General features: G+C 37.4%; 1 protein-coding gene across 2 annotated transcripts in view; it reads right to left on the reverse strand.

The window, feature by feature from the left end:
• Positions 1–1,811: 1,811 nt before the first annotated feature.
• Positions 1,812–21,145, reverse strand: part of LOC123535463 (probable RNA-binding protein 19) — a 52,035-nt gene continuing 32,701 nt past the window's right edge. The window contains exons 14-25 of one of the 2 annotated variants that reach the window (XM_045318151.2): positions 19,892–19,952; positions 19,306–19,360; positions 18,050–18,146; positions 14,371–14,481; positions 13,572–13,772; positions 12,962–13,108; positions 10,866–10,991; positions 10,204–10,409; positions 4,307–4,426; positions 3,659–3,764; positions 3,213–3,345; positions 1,812–2,532 (exon numbers count right to left, since the gene is read on the reverse strand). In XM_045318151.2, the coding sequence (XP_045174086.2) occupies positions 2,465–2,532; positions 3,213–3,345; positions 3,659–3,764; positions 4,307–4,426; positions 10,204–10,409; positions 10,866–10,991; positions 12,962–13,108; positions 13,572–13,772; positions 14,371–14,481; positions 18,050–18,146; positions 19,306–19,360; positions 19,892–19,952 (1,431 nt within the window). In that variant the 3' untranslated portion in view covers positions 1,812–2,464. Of the gene's footprint in view, positions 2,533–3,212; positions 3,346–3,658; positions 3,765–4,306; positions 4,427–8,200; positions 8,729–10,203; positions 10,410–10,865; positions 10,992–12,961; positions 13,109–13,571; positions 13,773–14,370; positions 14,482–18,049; positions 18,147–19,305; positions 19,361–19,891; positions 19,953–21,145 lie in introns of those variants that run through there. The other variant, XM_053519104.1, reaches the window with a different exon arrangement.

Consider the following 21,145-nt stretch of genomic DNA (forward strand, 5'->3'; position numbering starts at 1 on the left):
GTCCAAAAGAATTCTTTATTTTCTTCGGAATAAATCATTGCAGTAATCGTTTTGCAGTCCTACCATTGTCAGGTATCTTTAAACAACTGACATGAATATTTGATGTAGAATATTTCCCATCCAATCGTTTAGTTTCCACTGTTTCCTCTTTATTAATACCACTTAATTTTTGGACAGTCCATCGTACATTATTTGTAAAACATTTTCATTTACGAGTTTTTAATGGCAAAAAGGCCATGGTACTCTTAGACGAAAATCTGCACTTTACGAATCTTGGAGTGGAAATAGTATCTCTTTTTTTAAGATATACATGTCCGGCACCACTTCATTCGCCGTTTATTGCATTTTCTAACATTTCGTTTGCTAAATGTAAGGACCGTTTATAGCTTGGCATGATGGAAACGCGTTTTCAACCTAATATGGACATGCATTAAAGTAGTTTTCAAATAATTATTTTTTAATGAGATCGTTTTACACTTCAACAAAATCAATATTGTAAGTACCGCAATACTTCCTACCAAGCTTCATAAAATATGACAAGGCTTTTATCAAACAAGCTGTTCTTTTAAAACATCAAATGATGCTGCACAAAATGTACAGCCCTGATCAGGACACAGTTTGTACATGTAACACAATCGACATGTTCCAATAGTTGGACATTTTTTACAAGTAAAGGTTTGCGTCCGGAATTGCTTGCAACAAAAAGAGCTTGAAGAAAATTTATTTGGGTGTATATAGAATCATTTGTGAAACATGCAGAGCCAAAACAGGCTAATTTGATCATAATTTTTAACAAACTGGCCAGGAACGACACCATTCAAATATCAAAATATGCAAGTGACCATTTTATACTTTCAATAACTTCAATAATTCGAAATCTACTTCGCTGAAACGCAAATCCGAGTGTGACGTAGACATAGAACCGATGCATGCACATATCCGTAGAGATCAAAATACAATAGAAACCCACTTACCTGATGAAAAAAAAAGAAGCGAACGTGCGATAATTTTAGCAAATATCCGCCATATTGCAAGTTTGCAATCATTTCGATCACTTGAAGTGTCACCGCAGCAACCACTTCACGTCCTGCCTCTTGATAACCTAGAATTCGTAGACAAACATTAAGAACAAGTTTTATGAAGATAAAGTCAAAAATGTTGCCTCTTGAGTGGTAACAAGTTGTTTCTATGATTTGACAAAGTTTTATGAAGATAAGCAAAGAACTATAAAATACATATTTTATAGCTCTTTGAGATGAGGTAGAAAGTGTGACCTCTAGAGTGCTAACAGGGTTTTCCTATTAATTGTACACTGACCTAGTTTTTTACCCCAGATGACCCAGTATTATAGTAATAAACTTGTAAGACATTTTATTGAGGATAACATTCTGACCAAGTTTCATTAAGACTTGGAGAAAACTGTGACCTCTAGTGTTAACAGTCAAATTGTTGACGACGGCAATGCAGGATGCCGGACACAGAGTGATCACAACAGCTTACATTGAGCACTTTGTGCTCAGGCGAGCTAACAAGATATTTTAGTAATGCCAAGTCTGCTAAATTGGCTTTGGTTCATATGGTTATCTGTGATACATGACCACCTTGACTATCCACATAATTGTAGGACTGCCTATCTATAAAATAAATAGCATTTTCATTTGTAAAAACATCTGCTTTTACAGTATTCAAACTCCTGTATTTTTTCGTAATAAAAACCAAGGTAATAATTCCCTCTTACAATTTATTTAAAGGAATAGTACACCAAATAACACGTACATTAAGAATAATCAAAGACCCAGTTCTAATACAGTAATTAAAATAATTATTCTGTAACGACTATATATTCAACAAAAAACTTTATATCCATTCAAAAGAAAACTGTACATCGACCTATTCTAGTCATGTACTGGTAAGACATTTTTGTTCGTTTTAATGTCACAATGACATAATTATGGATCACATGTCAACTATCTTAATCCAGCTTTTGACAAAGGGAAACACCAGGTGCCCCTCCAGGTTTATTAGTTTATCATAGACTGACACCTGTGTAAATCCACCAACTTCCGGCAAGTCAGCTGGATGCTTTCCTCACATGAGAGTTCTACAATATGAACAGTTTTTAAACCCACTGCTGTGTGGGGCAAATGATCTAAAGTCGGTGACCATAGCCATTCAGCAAAGGAGGCCCCCATTAGCGTGTTCTGGCCCAATGTATGGGAAGACCTAATATACCAAAACAACAGCATATAATTATGTATGTCACAGAATATAATGTATGTGACAATGTATAAAGTCCTAAGTATTTTCTTAAAACTTTCTACAGTTAGATGGTGAATATGCAGACTGATTTTGCAAATCATAGTGTCACTGTTGTATTTATTGTTTTTCACGCAACAACTGCTTTTCGCTTTTTGAGTAAACAATACACAGTATTTGTGTATGCAGTCAGCATTGTTGGAGCTCTTCATTCATCCATGCCCATTTCCAGACTTTCTTTCAAACCAGATTTCGTGAACTTCTTTTTACCACCATCTGTAAAGACATGAAGATTGACATAACTAGAGTACACAAATGTCAGGTATGTTTGAACTGACTTTTCTATCACAACTACATGGCAGCATTTGGAGACTGCCATACGACTCCAACATTTAACCCTTACCCTGCTAAATTTCTATGATGAACTTGTCCATCTTTCAATTTGGACTGTAACATTAACTGTTTAAAAGGGGTGCATACCAAAAGTTACTGATTGAACGGCGAACAGTGCAGATCACGATCAGACAGGACGGATGTGCAGGCTGATTATGATCTGCACTGGTCACAAAGGCAGAATCAGTCGTGTTCAGCATGATAAGCATTAAATGGTTGATTCCAAATGACCAATATCGAGAAAACATTCTGAGAGAGGTATCAAAATCCTGGAACCAGTAGAAATGTGTTCAATCAATATAAATGGAGCTAGTTACTGCCATCATTTATAAAACGAAGAATATCTTGATAAGTGAACTTATAAATTATAGTAACCTTCTTTTCTAGGTGTAAATGCAAGTCCTACACCGATTTTAAAAACTTAAAAGGTCTTTTTACATAAAAGTCCCAGAATCTAAGATATTGAGTATACAAAAAACATAAAGATAATTAATAAATAAGTAAAAATAAAAAAATATATGAAATGGACAAATTTTGTCTACGTGTGTAAAAGCCTTCCTTACATTCAGCATCTGGATGAAAGTGTTCTGCTGTACGTTTCCTGATGTCATCAATGTCCTCTGCACTATCCGCCCACTCCAGCACCAGTCTACGACCGTACAAGTGAGTACTGTGACACAGTGACTCAAAAGCTCTCTGCAAATATGCTTCAATTTCATTAATATAAACACAACAATATACCTGTATAATCCAAATATTCTTATTGGGGGAACTGAAGCAAAATAGAACTGAAGAAAGATAGGGTTAACTGAAAACTCTGCATTATACAGTCTTGATTTAAAATCTGACTTCAACCTTTGATAAAGGAAAGAGGAAAAATACTGTAATCCAAGTGAAATTGCACGTCTACATTAACATAATACAGACACTGACTTCTCTAGATTGATTACACTAATTTTATATATCTTATATTATATTCATAATTAGTTATGGCATAAAAAGTACTGACCTTGGCATCTGGTCTGGTAAGAAAGTCAACAAAACCAAACCCTCGGTGTGAACCAGTTCCTCCCATCTTCTTGGGTAATCTTACACTCTTCAACTCTCCAAATACTCTGTAACACAAAATATTCATATTTTTATAAACTTCTCTAAACTCTGCACGTTCAGGTTTGTTTTCTAAAATGTAGAATTTGATTTAACCCTGATTTTTCAAAACTTTAGGATATACAAGAATATTCGGCAAATATAAAAAAAGATTGGGTCAGATGCTTGATTTTTTGTTAAAATTTTGACCTGAGTCAAGTTTTCATACAGAGAGCCAATTGGAAAATCACGATTTTGATCAGAAATTTTTCTATAATGTAGATTTTAATGAAATTTTTCGCAGTTGTAAACAAACATATTGTTTACCATATATCAAATTCCCCACTAATAACTGACAACTTTCTTCCAAGAATCAATGGTGGAGTTCCAGCGACTTCAAACATGTTCAAATCAGCAAATAAATTATTCTGTTCACCCTCGCATAGAAGTAGTGGCTTTTTAAGAATACTGCCTCCATCCATTCAGCAAACTGGCTGGGCAGCCAATAAGGTACAAACAGATATCTACATATGTTAACAAAAACTGTGCAAATGAAAACACTATAGCTTACTTAAACAACTCGCGAACCTCATGCTGTTTTGCCTCAAATGGTATGTTCCGCACTAAAATTTTAGTACTTTTTTGTTTCTTCTCTTTTTGCTTCTTCTTTCCTGACTTCTCACCAGTTGCACTAAAATAGATCATAACAGCTCAAAGAAATTACAGTTATTTAAAGTTCAGAAGTGGTATTTTAAACTATTTTTCACATCTAACCATTTTAAGTATAACACAAGAGATTTAAAAATTGTTTGTTTTGTTGGGTTTAACGTCGCAGGGACAAAATCATAAGTCATATGGCGACATACCAGCTTTGATTGTGGATGAAAACCCCAGGTGCCCCTCCATGCACTGTTTCATCAAGGACAGGCACCTGGGTAGAACCATCAACCTTCCGTAAGCCAGCTGGATGGCTTCCTCACATGGAGAATTCAATGCCCCAAGTGAGGCTTGAATCCACATTGGTGAGGGGCAAGTGATTCCAAGTCAGTGACCTTAACCACTTGGCCACGGAGGCCCCCTGTCTTTTTTATAGTTTCATTTTCCATTGTAAATTTTTCTTTCTTTTGGGTTTAATGCCGTTTTTCAACAGTATTTCAGTTATGTAACAGCGGGCAGTTAACCTAACCAGTGTTCCTGGATTCTGTACCAGTACAAACCTGTTCTCCACAAGTAACTGCCAACTTCCCCACATGAATTATCAGAGGTGGAGGACGAATGATTTCAGACACAGTGTCTTTTATCAAATTGTCAAGGAGAACATACTTCCCGCCTGGGGATCAAACTCATTACCCCACCATCTGTAGATCTACGCTCTCCCTATTGAGCTAAGTGTGCGGGCATTTTCCATTGTAAAATATTATAAGAATCTTTCACTGGTTGAAGGTGAGAATGGAAACATCTGACTCGAGGGTTAGGCTCTGCCGAAATATCGCAAAACAACTATCCGAGAACCAGATATTTCCATCTGCACCTTCAACTAGTGACAGATTCTTATTCTTGCATGGCATATTCTTCTACAAATAAAAGAAATAAGGTAAAGCAAATACTTTTCTTTTAAGCACTATTCAATTATAGTAACATATGAATTTACGCATTCATTCAGAAATTAGGTTTTACAACACCAGCAAAAACACAGGAAAACAAGAGCTCGTTGAACACGAAATGCCCCCCTTGATGCATTCAGTAATTGCACAAGGAACAGAAATTATATGCTCACTGTAAACAAGAGTTCTACCATTCTGGTTTAATCTGACCTTGACCTTTAACCTAACAAGAGATTACAGAGTGATCTTGGCACCATCCACTGAGCCATTTTTGAATGTTCCAAATTTCAAGACTTGTTCAAGGTCAAAATCAAGGTCAAATTTCATTTCGGTACAAAACAGTGAGTATGTGGTCCAAATTTGAAAGCTGTGGCTTGAGAAATGTGAAAGTAGGTCACTAGGTCAATCTCAAGATCAAAGTTCATTTCGGTACACAAAACTATGCATGTGGTTCAAATTTGAAGGCTGTAGCTTGAGAAATGTGAAAGTAGGTCACTAGGTCAAAATCAAGGTCAAATTTGATTTTGGAACACAAAACTATGCAAGTGGTCCAAATTTGAAGCCTGTACCTTCAGAAATGTGAAAGTAGGTCACTAGGTCAATCTCAAGATCAAAGTTCATTTCTGTACACAAAACTATGCAAGTGGTTAAAATTTGAAGGCTGTAGCTTGAGAAATATGAACGTAGGTCACTAGGTCAAAATCCAGGTCAAATTTTATTTTGGAACACAAAACTATGCATGTGGTTCAAATTTGAAGCCTGTACCTTCAAAAATGTGAAAGTAGGTCACTAGGTCAATAACAATCTCAAAGTTTTTTTCGGTACATAAACCTATGCATGTGGTCCAAATCTGAAGGCTGTAGCTACAGAAATGTGAAAGTAGGTCACTAGGTCAAGATCAAAGTCAACTCGTGTCAAGGTTCATCTTGCCACTCAAAACTATACATGTGGTCCAAATTTGAATGATGTAAGTTATGGACATGAAGATTCTAAGTTTTTCCCTATATAAGTCTATATGAACCATATGACCCCTGGGGCGAGGCCATATTTGACCCTAGAGGGATAATTTGAACAAACTTGGTAGAGAACCACTAAATGATGCTACATAACAAAATATCAAAGCCATAGTCTTTGTGGTTTGGACAAGAAGATTTTCAAAGTTTTTCCCTATATAAGTCAATGTAAACCATGTGAACCCCAGGGTGGGGCCATATTTGACCCCAGGGAAATAATCTGAACAATCTTGGTAGAGGACCACTAGATTATGCTACATACCAAATATCAAAGCCCTAGGCCCTATGATTTTGGACAAGAAGATCAGAAACCGTTTAACTGTTCCTGGCCAATGTGAGCTTGACCTTTGACCTAATGACATCAAAATCAATAGGGGTCATCTGCTGGTCATGGCCAACCTAACTATCAATTTTCCTGACATTAGGCCCAAGCGTTCTTGAGTTATTGCCTGGAAACCATTTTACTGTTCCTGGTCACTGTGACCCTGACCTTTGACATACTGACCTCAAAATCAATAGGTGTCATCTGCTGGTCATGACCAACCTCCCTATTAACTTTCATGACCCTAGGCCTAAGCGTTCTTCAGTTATCACCCGGAAACGGTTTTACTGTTCAGGGTCACTGTGACCTTGACCTTTAACATACTGACCTCAAAATCAATAGTGGTCATCTGCTGGCCATTACCAACCTCCCTATCAACTTTCATGATCCTAGGCCCAAGTGTTCTTTAGTTATCATCCGGAAACCATTTTACTATTCAGGGTCACTGTGACCTTGACCTTTGACATACAGACCTCAAAATCAATAGGGGTCATCTGCTGGTGATGATCAACCTCCCTATCAACTTTCATGATCCTAGGCCCAAGCGTTCTTGAGTTATCATCCGGAAACGGATTGGTCTACATTCCGACCGACATCTGCAAAACAATATACCCCTCCTTCTTCGAAGGGGGGCATAACTAGCGATGCTTTTGAGAAAAGCGCATGTCTCCCACAACTGCCCCTATGAAAAATGTCTAGTGTCTCTATATGGCTTAGATGAGTAGATCCAATTAGATGGTCTTGACGAGTGGATCCAATCAGTAATTCAAGGGCCATAAATCAAAAAAGTCCTGGCGGATTTGGCTAGTTATCGAACTTGGCTAAGGTCTTATGGCCAAGCACATGTTGTTCAAGTTTGGTGAAGCTCGGATAAGAAATGTTTGACGCAGAGAGCGGACAAGAGCAAAAAGGCAGATTTTTCAGTAATTCAAGGGCCGTAACTCCAAAATGCCTGGACCGATTTGGCTAGTTATCGAACCTGGCCGAGATCTCATGGTCAAACACATTTTGTTAAAGTTTGGTGAAGATCGGATGAGAAATGTTCGACTTAGGGTGCGGACAAGAGTAAAACAGCAGATTTTTCGATAATTCAAGGGCCGTAACTCCAAAATGCCTAAAACCGATTTGGCTAATTATCGAACTTGGCTGAGGTCTTATGGTCAAACACATTTTGTTCAAGTTTGGTGAGGATTGGATGAGAAATGTTTGAATTAGAGTGCGGACAAGAGTAAAAAGGCTGATTTTTGCTAATTCAAGGGCCATAACTCCAAGACGCCTGGACCGATTTGGCTAGTTATTGAACTTGGCCGAGGTCTCATGGTCAAACACATTTTGTTCAAGTTTGGTGAAAATCGGATGAGAAATGTTTGAATTAGAGTGCGGACAAGCTTTGTGACAGACACACATACACACAGACACACACACAGACTGGAGTAAATCAATATGTCTCCCACACCACTGTGTGGTGGGAGACATAATTCTGTCCAGCATACAAGAAGCAGTGTTGTCTACAGTAGAATGGACAATATTCTCAGTGTTTTTATTTTCTCTAACATTCAGGAATAATGCCATCACAAATCCAATACATTTATAAATAGCAATCTGCATCACATCCTAAAACCCAAACACTAACTTTCACGAAAATTTAAAACTCGATTAAAATCCCTCAATACAGCTTACGCCAAAATTAGGCAATCTACAGTAACCAGTAAATGAAGCCCATCTGCAAATAACTTTTTTTCCTAATCCTAGTCTACATGTACATATACAGGCTGGACTGTATTTCTGTTTGATGATACGAGTGTCTAATTCTAATGCTGTCAAACCTGTTTATAAAGACCATGCTGTGGTCTTTACTGGCAGGTAATCTTTATTCTCAGGTTAAAATATACTGTCAATATTTAAATTGTAAATCAAACTAGTGGTCTTTAAAACCAAGTTGTTTCTGTTCACAGGCGGTCATTAGCACAGGTTTATCTGTATATTACTGCTATGTCATCTTATCAGTCCTGTATGTCCTCTTCAGAATCAGCAAGCAAGAAAACTCTTTCTTTCTGATAGATTCACTGCTTTTATTAATGGTATTTTATTTCCTAATTTTATATTTGCCTTCACATTGTATCAGAAAACAAAGTACTCTATCACAGAATCAAAAGCAGGAATTCTTAGACTAATGCTCTGAGCTGACTGGCTTGTGCCAGATGCAATGATGAACAAGAGCTCGTAGAACACGAAATGCCCCCCTTGATGCATTCAGTAATTGCACAAGGAATAAAAATTATTTGGTCACTTTGCACAAAAGTTCTACTGTTCTTGGTCAAAGTGACCTTGACCTTTGACCTATTGACCTCAAAATCAATAGAGGTTATCTGCTGATCATGATAAACCTTCCTATTAAATTTCTTGATCCTAGGCCCAAGCATTCTCAGGTTATCGTCTGGACACATTTTAACTGTTCTGGGTCACTGTGACTTTGACCTCTGACCTACTGACCTCAAAATCAATAGGTAGCTGGTCATGATCAACCTCCCTATTAGGTTTTGTGATCTTAGGCCCAAACGTTCTCAAGTTATCGTCTGGAAACTGTTTTACTGTTATGGGTCACTGTGTCCTTGACCTTTGGCCTACTTACCTCATAATCAATAGAGGTCATCTGCTGGTCATGACCAACCTCCCTATCAAATTTCGTGATCCTAGGCCCAATGGTTCTTCAGATATAAATCTGGTATAATAATTATCATCCAGAAACTATTTAACTCTTCCTGGTCACTGTGACTTTGACCTTTGACCTACTGACCTCAAAATCATTAGGGGTCATTTGCTGGTCATGACCAACCTCCCTATCAACTTTTATGATCCTAAACCCAAGCGTTCTCGAGTTATCATCCGGAAACTGTTAACTGTTCTGGGCCACAGTGACCTTGACCTTTGACCTACTGACCTCAAAATCAATAGTAGTCATCTGTTGGTCATGACCAACCACCCTATCAAATTCCATTGTTCTAGGCCCAAGCATGAGTTATCATCCGAAAACTGTTTCACTGTTCTGGGTAACTGTGACCTTGACCTTTGACCTACTGACCTCAAAATCAATAGGGGTCATCTGCTGGTCATGACCAACCAACCTATCAACTTTCATGATCCTAGGCACAAGCATTTTTGAGTTATCATCCAGAAACCATTTAACTGTTTTGGGTCACAGTGACCTTGACCTTTGACCCACTGATTTCAAAATCAATAGGGGTCATCTGCTGGTTAAGACCAACAACCCTATCAACTTTCATGATCCTAGGCCCAAGCACTCTTGAGTTATCATCCAGAAACGGATTGGTCTACATACAGACCGACCGACAGACATCTGCAAAACAATATACTAATAATGTACCCTTAATAATTAACAGCAGAAAAAGCTGTAAAATAATAAATGTTAAGTAAGAATGCACAGATGCAAATACAAAACGATTAAAGACTTTCTTATCATGACTGCCTACCAGTACAGCAGTAAAATGATAAAGAACGGATAACATACCTAGCAGTTGTACGATTTGAAACTTTCAGTTCGAGAGTATGACCATCTAGGTCAGTATGCTGCATATGTTTCATTGTCTCCTGCGCACCATCAGGACTTTTGAACTCTACAAAACCGTAACCCATTGACAACATCTGTCCTGGGTTCTTCATGTCTTTCTTCTTGGCGACATTAGCTGTTTTAAACCCCTTGCACTGACTAAAATGCTACAAAATACACATATTCATTTATGTAAATGTCTGAAGACTGGTAAAGTTCATTAGGGTTTGGGCATCTAACTGCCAATTTTACCCTCAACACAGCTACTGAATCAGCAGCATCTGCAATTCTGCTTAGGATGAAATACAGGTTACCTATTTATGATATTAAATTTGAAGACTAGTCGAAAAAAACAAGCATTTTATTGGTCGATTCTAAGCTTTATCTTGAAAGTGACCAATAGCGAGGTTACTTTTGAACACATTAAGTTATACAACCTTAGAACCAGGTACCAGCCATTGTGCGTACCTTTTTCTTTTCAAAAATACAATACAAATATTTCTTTTTAAGCTTGTGTGCTTAAGTCCAAAACGACCATGAAAACTGGTGAATTAGTTCCTGCTTTATGACATAACATGTAGGGACAATTTCTTGTCTTAATGAATTAAATGATCTAAACTTACTTGCTTTAAATTTTCATCAGTAGTATCAAAGTTAAGATTTTTCACAAATAAAACACTGCCGACTGTTTCTTCCTCGTCATCATCATCACTATCTTCTGTCCCTGCTTTCTCCTTTTTAGTTTCCTCCTACAAACAAATGTAAAATAGTTCTAATGCTACAACCTTTCCATTTTTTCTTAATATCTTTACAATACATCAGAATGAATTATCATACAATTAAGAAATGATTTTTTTTTCGGTGTTCATGCGAAATGAACGACAGAATAGGATCAGCAAATCCATGAATCGCCGCATTCGCGCAAGCCACGTTTTATTTGCCGATCCTATTCTGTCGTGCATTTTGCATGAACACAGAAAAAAATGTTTCATTTCTTATATTTACATTATATTTCCTTTCCATTTGTAAACAAGATTATATTATAAATTGCACACATTTTGTTGCATTTAACATTAAAATCAGCTTCCCTGTCATTCTGTTCACCAGACGGAACAACTGCGATGTGATCTCAGGAACGTTCTCCCTAACTATATGTGAACTATACGTGGACATTGTAAAACAGCCGCCCGTTATCACTAAGCAGCGTTGACGTAATTTTTGCGCTTTTCCTTTTGCTGTTCATACGAAATGAACGTCATGATTTTCAATGGAAAAGAATAGGGCGAATGTAAATATTCAAACCTGAATCAAGCGGTTGGCAAAGGGAGCAACACAATATGCCTGTTTGAGGCAAGTTGCTGCTAAAGACAAGTTGAAATTACAACAAGGCAGTCTGAAAGACAGCTAAATCCCCCGCCACTGCTATGGATAGTGAAAGGGTAAACCTTTGATTTTAGCTGTGACATTGACCTTGAACTGACATGGCTGACTCATGAATTCTGCACAACGTCTTGATGAGGTGATCATTTGACCCAAGTTTTATGAAAATCCTTCAAGGGGTTTAGGAGATACAGAGCTGAAACCTTTGACCTTCAGTTGTGACCTTGACCTTCAGTTGACATGGCTGACTCATGAGTTCTTGATGAGGTGATCAGTTGACCCAAGTTTGATGAAAATCATTCAAGGGGTTTAGGAGATCTACAGAGTGGATACCAAATGGAAGGCTCAAACCTTCGACCCTTAGCTGTGACCTTGACCTTGAGCTGGCATGGTTGACTCATAATTTCTGCACATCGTTCTGATGAGGTAATCATTTGACCCAAGTTTTATAAAATTCCTTCAAGGGGTTTAGGAGATATAGAGCTGACACGAAATGGAAGGCTCAAACCTTTGACCTTCAGTTGTGACCTTGACCTTGAGCCGACATGGCTGACTCATAAGTTCTGCACATCGCCTTGATGAGGTGATCGTTTGACCTAAGTTTGATGAAAATCCTTCAAGGGGTTTAAGAGATATAGAGCGGACACAAAATGGAAGGCTCAAACCTTTGACCCTAAGTTGTGACCTTGACCTTGAGCCAGCATGACTGACTCATGGGTTCTGCACATTGTCTTGATGAGGTGATCATTTGACCCAAGTTTTATAAAATTCCTTCAAGGGGTTTAAGAGATATAGAGCAGACACAAAATGGAAGGCTCAAACCTTTGACCTAGAGTTGTTACCTTGACCTTGAGCCGGCATGGCTGACTCATGGGTTCTGCACATCGTCTTGATGAGGTGATCATTTGACCCAAGTTTCATGAAAATCCTTCAAGGGGTTTAGGAGATATGGACCGGACACGATTTTGTTACGGACGGAAGGACGGACGCAGACCATTCCTATAATCTCTCCGCCACGGCGGGGGATTAACAAAAAGTGAACCTGGGAAGTTAGCTGACCGACTGCTTAAGACTCAAGACTACTGGTTGCTTAAGACTACTGGCTGCTTAACACTGGTGGCCACTAAAGCAGGTTAAACAGTATTAATATGAAATATACTCTTCTTTTTATGTGATGGGAATACATATGTTACAAGTACTGGATTTGGTGTTTCTGGAATGAATTTGACTTGTCTCAATAAAGATAAATAGACTAATCACCTAAAGGTTGTCAACATGGACTTGTTAAAATACAAAATATTTCTTGTAGCATATTTTCATATATTTAAACAACTCAAACCTTTAAGTCTTCTTTATCATCAATCGTCTCTTCTGTTCCTTCTTTCTCTGTATTCTTGTCCTTTGATTTGTCTTTAGATTTTTCTGGAGCAGGAGATGTAAACACTTCCATTGGAGCCCATTCCAAGAACAATGGAACATGATGGAACTACAGAGATTAAATAAATATATATAATCAAGACCTTCTTTGCACTGTTTTGTTGTTTCTAAAATATTACTGTCAAACAATGAGAGACAAAAAAACTTCAAGTGTGCACCCAGACATTACTAAATGCACATTTGACAGAACAAACATCATTCAGCAAGGCACATGGCTTCTTCACAACAAAGATTTTTTCTTTAAGAGGGTAAAATCAAACAGCTATTAGCAGCAAGTGCTTCTGTGTTAATGTCGTAAGCTAAAGTGTTATTTGAATGACTGGTACTACTTAATATGTTCTTTAAAACAGCCATGTGTTTAAACTGCCATTAGATTCCTAACTGCTGTATTTTCATGTATGAATAAAATCAAAAATCTTAAAAATTATCATCTTAAAAGTGAACTTATGAGTTTAGGAAATATGAGGTACAATTCTTAACAAGTAGAACCAAAATTATTAAAATGATCATACCTTTCTGTAAGCCAGTTTAGTGAAGGCAGCCTTAGCTTCAGTCGGAATAAGGAATTCAACAATGGCAGATATACCAGACGGTGGCAGCAAAACTCGTCCTAAACTTCCAAATGGTGAAAATACTGTCTCGATTTCTGTTACATCAGTTTTAGCAGGAAGGTTTTTGACAAGTATCACTGTTTTACTTCTTGGCGCATTTGGCTGAAAATATTTATAGAGTAAGTGTATTGGAACAACATGCAAAGTATAATTCTAAAGCATTGAAATATGGTAAGTTTATATGAAAAGCAATGCTTCATGTACGGTACATAACATGATTGTCTTAACCTATTACATTTGTTGAATAAAATCTCTTTTATCAATAGCATATCAATGCAATGAAGTTTTTTTAACAGAAAAAGATATCATACAAGTTAACTTCTAACAGTTACCAATTTGTTCTTATGAATAAATTGATGTTTTCATCAATCAATGAGAACACTCTTAAATTTAGGTGGGAGATGAATGACTTTAGCCCTTACCATGCTGGACACGACTGATTCTGCCTTTGTGACCAGTGTAGATCATGATCAGCCTGCACATCCATGCAGTCTGATCATGATCTGCACTGTTACAGTTCGCCAATCAGCTGGTATCTTTTTGGTAAGCACTCCTTTTAACAGTTAATGGCACTGTCCAAATTGGAAGACGGACAAGTTCATTATAAAAATTTAGCAGGGTAAGGGTTAAATTCCGAATTGCTAAATTGAACCAAAACCACAAAATTTCGTGCCCATGAAATTACATGATTTGACAGTACCTGACTAAAACTATCCAATGCCACTCCATTATCTGTAAGAAAGTCTCTGGTTTCCTGTACAACTTGTGTTTCACCAAGAGCCAGTCTTACACCAAGACTTCCCTTCAGCTCCTGAAGAAGAAAAACAAGAGGGTCATGATCGCCTGGCCTTTTAAAATTGGACCAGCAGTTTCATACAGGAAATTTTTTAAGTTTCCACTATATACTGGTACATAATAGAAAGGTGACAACACCCCTTGGCGGCCATTTCTTTTTTGATGAATTGGAATAATTTGAACAATCTTGGTAGAGGTTCACACAAGGACCATTTAAGTGAAATCATTTTAAATCAGGCCAGTAGTTTCATACAAGAAGACTTTTAAAGTTTCCAAGTAACCTTGCCCCCTGGCGGCCATATTTTTTGACAAATCGGAATAATATGAACAAGCAAATTCGATGAAATGGTATTCCCCGCCGAATGGGTTTGTGTTGAGGAATGGCAAAGGGCAAAAAGTTAATGATGTTACTAAGACGCAAATAATTTAATTACATTTGAACTTAATTTCTTAAAAGAACAGAAGTCGTTAAGAGAGCACAATCAAGTAAGAAATCTGGGGTTGGGGTTTACAATTTCACACACTGATAAATATTCATAGAAGGTTTGAAAAATGAAAAAAAAATTGTAGGGGGGAGGTGACCGGGTGAGGGTACAAAACTTCACATGTTCATAATAAATGTTGATGGAAAATAAAAATGAAAAAAAAAATGAAAAAATTGGGGGGGGGGGGGGGGCGGCGGTGACCGGGTAAGGGTATAAAACTTCAAATGTTGATAATAAATATTGATGGAAAATAAAAAATGAAAAAAAAAATTTGGGAGGCGGGTGTGTGCATGATCGGGGTGGTGGGGGGTGACTGGTGGGGGGAGGGTACAACTTTGCATGTTGATTAATATTCATGGAAGGTTTAAGATTTAAAAAAAAAAAAAAAAAATTGTGGGGATGGGGGGGGGGGGGGGGGGGGTGGGGGAGGGAGACGGGGTGTGACCAGGGCAGTGGGGGTGACTGAGTGTGGGTACACGACTTCACATGTGGATAATAAATATTCATTGAAAAAATGAAACAAGTGCAATGAAATTCTACCAATTGGTTAGTTTGTATTGTACAAATAATTTATGTGGATTTTTAAACAATTATAGGGCAATAACTCTGAAGTTACTACAGAGATCCTGACGAAATGTGTGTGCACTACCACATTATGGTAATCTAAATTTAATTCAAGTTTCATAGTTCTAGGTCAAATATGTCACAAGTTATGAAGCAGAAATTGCCATATTTATAGTACCCTATATAGTTAACACTAGAAACTACTAAGTGCAATAACTCTGGTGTTACTTGGGCAATCTGACTGAAATTTGACAGGCCGCATTTCCCCATAGTGGTGAACATGTACATGAAGTTTTATTTAAATATTCCAAACCACTTCCTAGATATGGCTCCGAATGGACGGATTGACAGAAAGACGGACAGAAGGACGACGCCAAAACTAGATCCCTCCGCCTTCGGCGGGGGATAATAATCTTGGTAGAGGGTCACACAAGTACTATTTGTGTGAAATTATTTCAAAATTGGTCTAGTGGTTTCTGAGATGTCATTTGAAGATTATTCTATTTTTTAGCTCTGGCAGCCCGTATGTGCAACAAAGCAGAAGTGTTTGAACAACTTCGGAAGAAGACCATGCAAGGAACATCAGGCCAAGTTTCATCAACTTCCACTACATGGTTTAAGAGATGTTGTTTGAAGAAAAGTGGACAGATGGATAGACAGGCCGACAGACGGACGGTTAGTTATCATAATAGCTCACACTTTATGCTCAGGTGAGCTAAAAAGAGCTGTAAATTATTCAGCTTACATATGAACAAATACTGTTATTTTAGTGCTTTAAAGTCTATTTGAGAAGATTATTCATGTCAATTTAACATGCATCTACATTTAATTAAATTTTTAGAATCAGCAAAGAAGCAGAAACCTAAATACATAACATATAACAAGAGCTGTCAGTGGACAGCGCGCTCGACTATTCTCAGTGCTTGATAGTATAATATAAGCAATGTGAATGAGTTAAACTTTAACATTACAATAAGCATATTCTAAGTCGAAAAGGGGCCATAATTCAGTCAAAATGCTTGATAGAGTTGCCTCCTCCTTTTTACAGACTGGGGTCATGATGGTAAACAAGTATGCAAAATATGAAAGCAAAATCTCAATGGACTTTGAAAATATTTGGGGTGGTACGCAAACTTTAACATTTATTCTTTAACATTTATTCTAAGTCGAAAAGGGGCCATAATTCAGTCAAAATGCTTGATAGAGTTGCCTCCTCTTTTTTACAGACTGGGGTCATGATGGTAAACAAGTATGCAAAATATAAAAGCAATATCTCAATGGACTTTGAAAATATTTGGGGTGGTACGCAAACTTTAACATTTATTCTAAGTCGAAAAGGGGCCATAATTCAGTCAAAATGCTTGATAGAGTTGCCTCCTCCTGTTTACAGACTGGGGTCATGATGGTAAACAAGTATGCAAAATATAAAAGCAATATCTCAATGGACTTTGAAAATATTTGGGGTGGTACGCAAACTTTAACATTTATTCTAAGTTGAAAAGGGGCCATAAATCAGTCAAAATGCTTGACAGAGTTGCCTCCTCCTTTTTACAGACTGGAGTCATGATGGTAAACAAGTATGCAAATTATGAAAGCAATATCTCAATGGACTTTGAAAATATTTGGGGTGGTACGCAAACTTTAACATTTATTCTAAGTCGAAAAGGGGCCATAATTCAGTCAAAATGCTTGATAGAGTTGCCTCCTCCTTTTTACAGACTGGGGTCATGATGGTAAACAAGTATGCAAAATATGAAAGCAATATCTCAATGGACTTTGAAAATATTTGGGGTGGTACACAAATTTTAACATTTATTCTAAGTCGAAAAGGGGCCATAATTCAGTCAAAATGCTTGATAGAGTTGCCTCCTCCTTTTTACAGACTGGGGTCATGATGGTAAACAAGTATGCAAAATATGAAAGCAATATCTCAATGGACTTTGAAAATATTTGGGGTGGTACACAAACTTTAACATTTGTGTGACGCTAACGCTCACGCCGACGCCGGGGCGAGTAGGATAGCTCCCCTATTCTTCGAATAGTCGAGCTAATAACCATCAAAATTGCACCTGGAAACTTATCTCAACTAGACAGTTTTTTTTAGGTTATAAAACTGAAATTGGTGACCAGTCTTTAAACTCTTGCATCTGATTGGTTGTCGCTAATCACAATATATTGAAATTAACCAATGGCAATGTTTTATCCAGACTGAGACTGGTCTGCAAAATCAAGATTTGTTAACTTTGAAACCAGTTCTACAAACCATCCTTTTGTTCGTTTGATTTGCTGAGTTTTAAATGAGACTAACAGAATTCAGGTCATATGGTCACTTTCCAGCTTCAGTGGTGGAGGAAAATCCAAACTGGCCCTCAAAATCATTTTAGGCACCAGAAAGCACACTGACCTTCTAAACTCCTTCTCCATGTTCTCCACATATGAAGACTAAAGCCAGGCTCGAATCCACAAAGGTGAGCAAAAAATAGTCCTTTTAATAATGTGATGGCACATAATAGCATTTTAAATTTTGACACTTACAGTATCCAATATATCACTTTTACTGGTCTTGTATTTTTCTGCTAGGACATCAGCTACTGCATTGGCACCCAGGAATAGCGAGTTCCAATTGTAGGATCTAAAATCGAGTAAATATCATTTAAATCTCAAAGTCTAGAGTGACTTATAAAACAGGAAGTTTTTTCTTTTTATGTGAAAGCAAAAGACTATCCAAACAAATGTACAGTCCAAAACCGTTATCTTGACTTTGGTTATTTCGATATCTCGAGTGGATTTTCCCGGTCCCGATTTTTTTCCTTCTTATTTCATATAAATCAACTACGGATATCTCAATTTGGATATTTATTTCCATTTTTTCGATATCTCGACTAAATTCTCAATCCCCGACTTTGAAATTTACTCTATTTTGACATCGGTTATCACGAGTGGACATTAATCGTCTGCCTAACGCAGGTGCGTAAGCTGCACCCGCTTGTATTCACTCAACTGTCGTCTGCTGCCGTAGGTGCGAACAACAACACGCACAGTTATTCACTCAAAGGTCCTGCTAATATGACCCGAAGCCAATTAACTGGCACTCATGTGTCATGCGACGCAAGCTGTGTGCAACGCAGGCTGTGTGCAACGCTAATTGAGTAATTTATATTGAAATTCGAAACTGAGTGAATTTAATTGCAATTATAAACAAAAAGAAATGAAGATTCTGTGCAATTTACATCGTATTTAGGTTTAAACCTAAGAGTGAATTTCACATCATGTGCATTGCACAAAGCACAAGATGGTGGAAAGAGGTATTAGAAACCAGGAAGTAGGTTCAAAAATTATTATTATTTCAACAAGTAATGACCAATTAATATGTAAAACATAATATTTATGTACAAATATACATATTTTGTCTAAAAAAAAAATCCCGTCTTTTTATGAACACAACACTACATTATACCACCTACCAACCAAAGTTGACCTAACTTCGGATATCTCGATATTTCGATATGTTGACTTTTTCCCTTGGTCCAGACGTCTGACGAAGTCGAGATATTGAGATTTGACTGTATATAGAATGGGCTTCTTTTCTAATGACAGCCATTCATGTAAGAAACACACATTCAAAAGCAAATATGCCAGTTCTGTTAGCTCAGTAGGTATAGCGAACAAGAGGCCAGGAGTTTATCCCTTGCATGATAAACTAAGTAACATATCTGAACTGTAAACTAAAATGCTCCACTTTCATGATTAATTGGTAAACAAATTTCAAGAAGCAATTTTTGATTTCTTACTTTAAAGCACTTGCTTTCTCTTTCGCACTTTTTTTCTTTTTGTAGGATGATCCTTCTGTAGGAAGAAAAAAAAGTGAAATTAAATTTATCCACAGAAAAAAAATATTCAAACAATGTTTATGCAAAGAGTTTGATTATTCTTCAGCAAGTTTTGTCTAGTTTGTTGTGAACAGGAGTTAAATTACACATTTTTTGAGGGAATTTTGAAGGGACTTTAAAATTTCTTCCACAAAGGCAGAATTTCGAGAGAAACAACTTTGAGATTCATAGTTAAGACTGTATTTAAAACATTTTAACAATTTTATCTATCTATTTTGTTGGGTTTAACGTCGCACCGACACAATTATTGGTCATATGACGACTTTCCAGCTTTGATGTAGGAGGAAGACCCCAGGTGCCCCTCTATGCATTATTTCAACCACCGACCTTCTGTAAGCCAGCTGGATGGTTTCCTCACATGAAGAATTCAACGCCCCGAGTGAGGCTCGAACCCACATCGATGAGGGGCAAGTGATTTGAAGTCAGCGACCTCAACCACTCGGCCACGGAGGCCCCTAAACATTTTAACAAAGAAACAAAGAGCTACCTGTACTTTCTTCTTCTGTATCTTTCATTTCTTTGGCTGGTAAAATATGCAACATTCTCCCCTGTCATGTAAAATGTACAAAAATTCAAAAAAGTGCTGTATAATTTACAAGTTTATGAATGAAACTGTTAGTGTTAAACAGTTGAAAATTTTTAAGTATTTGTTCATCCAAAAAAATAATACGTAATAGCATAAAAGCCCCCTTCAGAACAGCAAATCTGTCTTTGAAATATTGTAACCCCAAATGAGCACTTTAAAGCTTTCACATATAAATAAGGCACCAACATTTCTTTTTTTTTACTGCTTCAGCTACCCATGTTTCTATACAGTAAAACTTGCTTTAGCGGTCACCTCTATTAAACAGCCAACCTGTCTCAAGCAGCCAGTGTCTCATATCCCAAATTATTCATTCATTCTGTAAATTACCTGCATTAAGCAGCCACCTGGTGTAAGCAGCCACTTTTTCCCACTCCCTTGGCTGGCTGCTTAAGACAGGTTTTACTGTATATTTAGAACTTTCTAGTCCCAAGTAAGTAAATTCTAGAAGCTAATACAGTCAACAGAAAACTTTCCCATCCACTCCACCATCACTCCCCATCTGTATTTGTAGCCTCAGGCACAGTAATTTTACAAAGCTCTTGTAAAACAGTATGTCAGATAAACACAGGGTTTCCACTCTTTACAAACTTAATAATGCAAGTACTTTTCAAAAATATTTTTCAAAATTCAATTTTAAATAGTAAGAACTGAAATTGATCACTGGGCGTGGCGAATTTCCTTTGTGACCATTTGATAAAAGATATTGCTTCCGGAACCATTCATCCTCCACCTTTGATTTATGCACGTGGGGAAGTTGGCAGTTATAAGTTTATACTAGGTTTTACACAAGCAAATTCGATGAATTGGTATCCCCCACCGAAAGGGTTTGTGGTGAGGAATGGCAAAAAAATATATCCGGCAAAAAGTTAAGGATGTTACTAAGAAGCAAATAATTTCATTAGTCAAAATCAATTTAACAGAAAATGAATGCTATTTTTTGGTTGGTGGGGGGCGGGGGGGCAGCGGGGGTGACCGGGTGAGGGTACAAAACATCACATGTTGATTATAAATATTGATGGTAAATTAAAAAAATTAAAAATTAAAAAAAATGGGGGGGGGGGGGGGGGGGGGGGGGTGATGCATGATCGGGGTGGTGGACATGACTGGGTGGAGGAGTGAGGTGGGGGGCGGTACAACTATGCATGTTGATAAATA

Source organism: Mercenaria mercenaria, chromosome 12 (genome assembly GCF_021730395.1).
Source record: "Mercenaria mercenaria strain notata chromosome 12, MADL_Memer_1, whole genome shotgun sequence".
Lineage (NCBI taxonomy): Eukaryota > Metazoa > Mollusca > Bivalvia > Venerida > Veneridae > Mercenaria > Mercenaria mercenaria.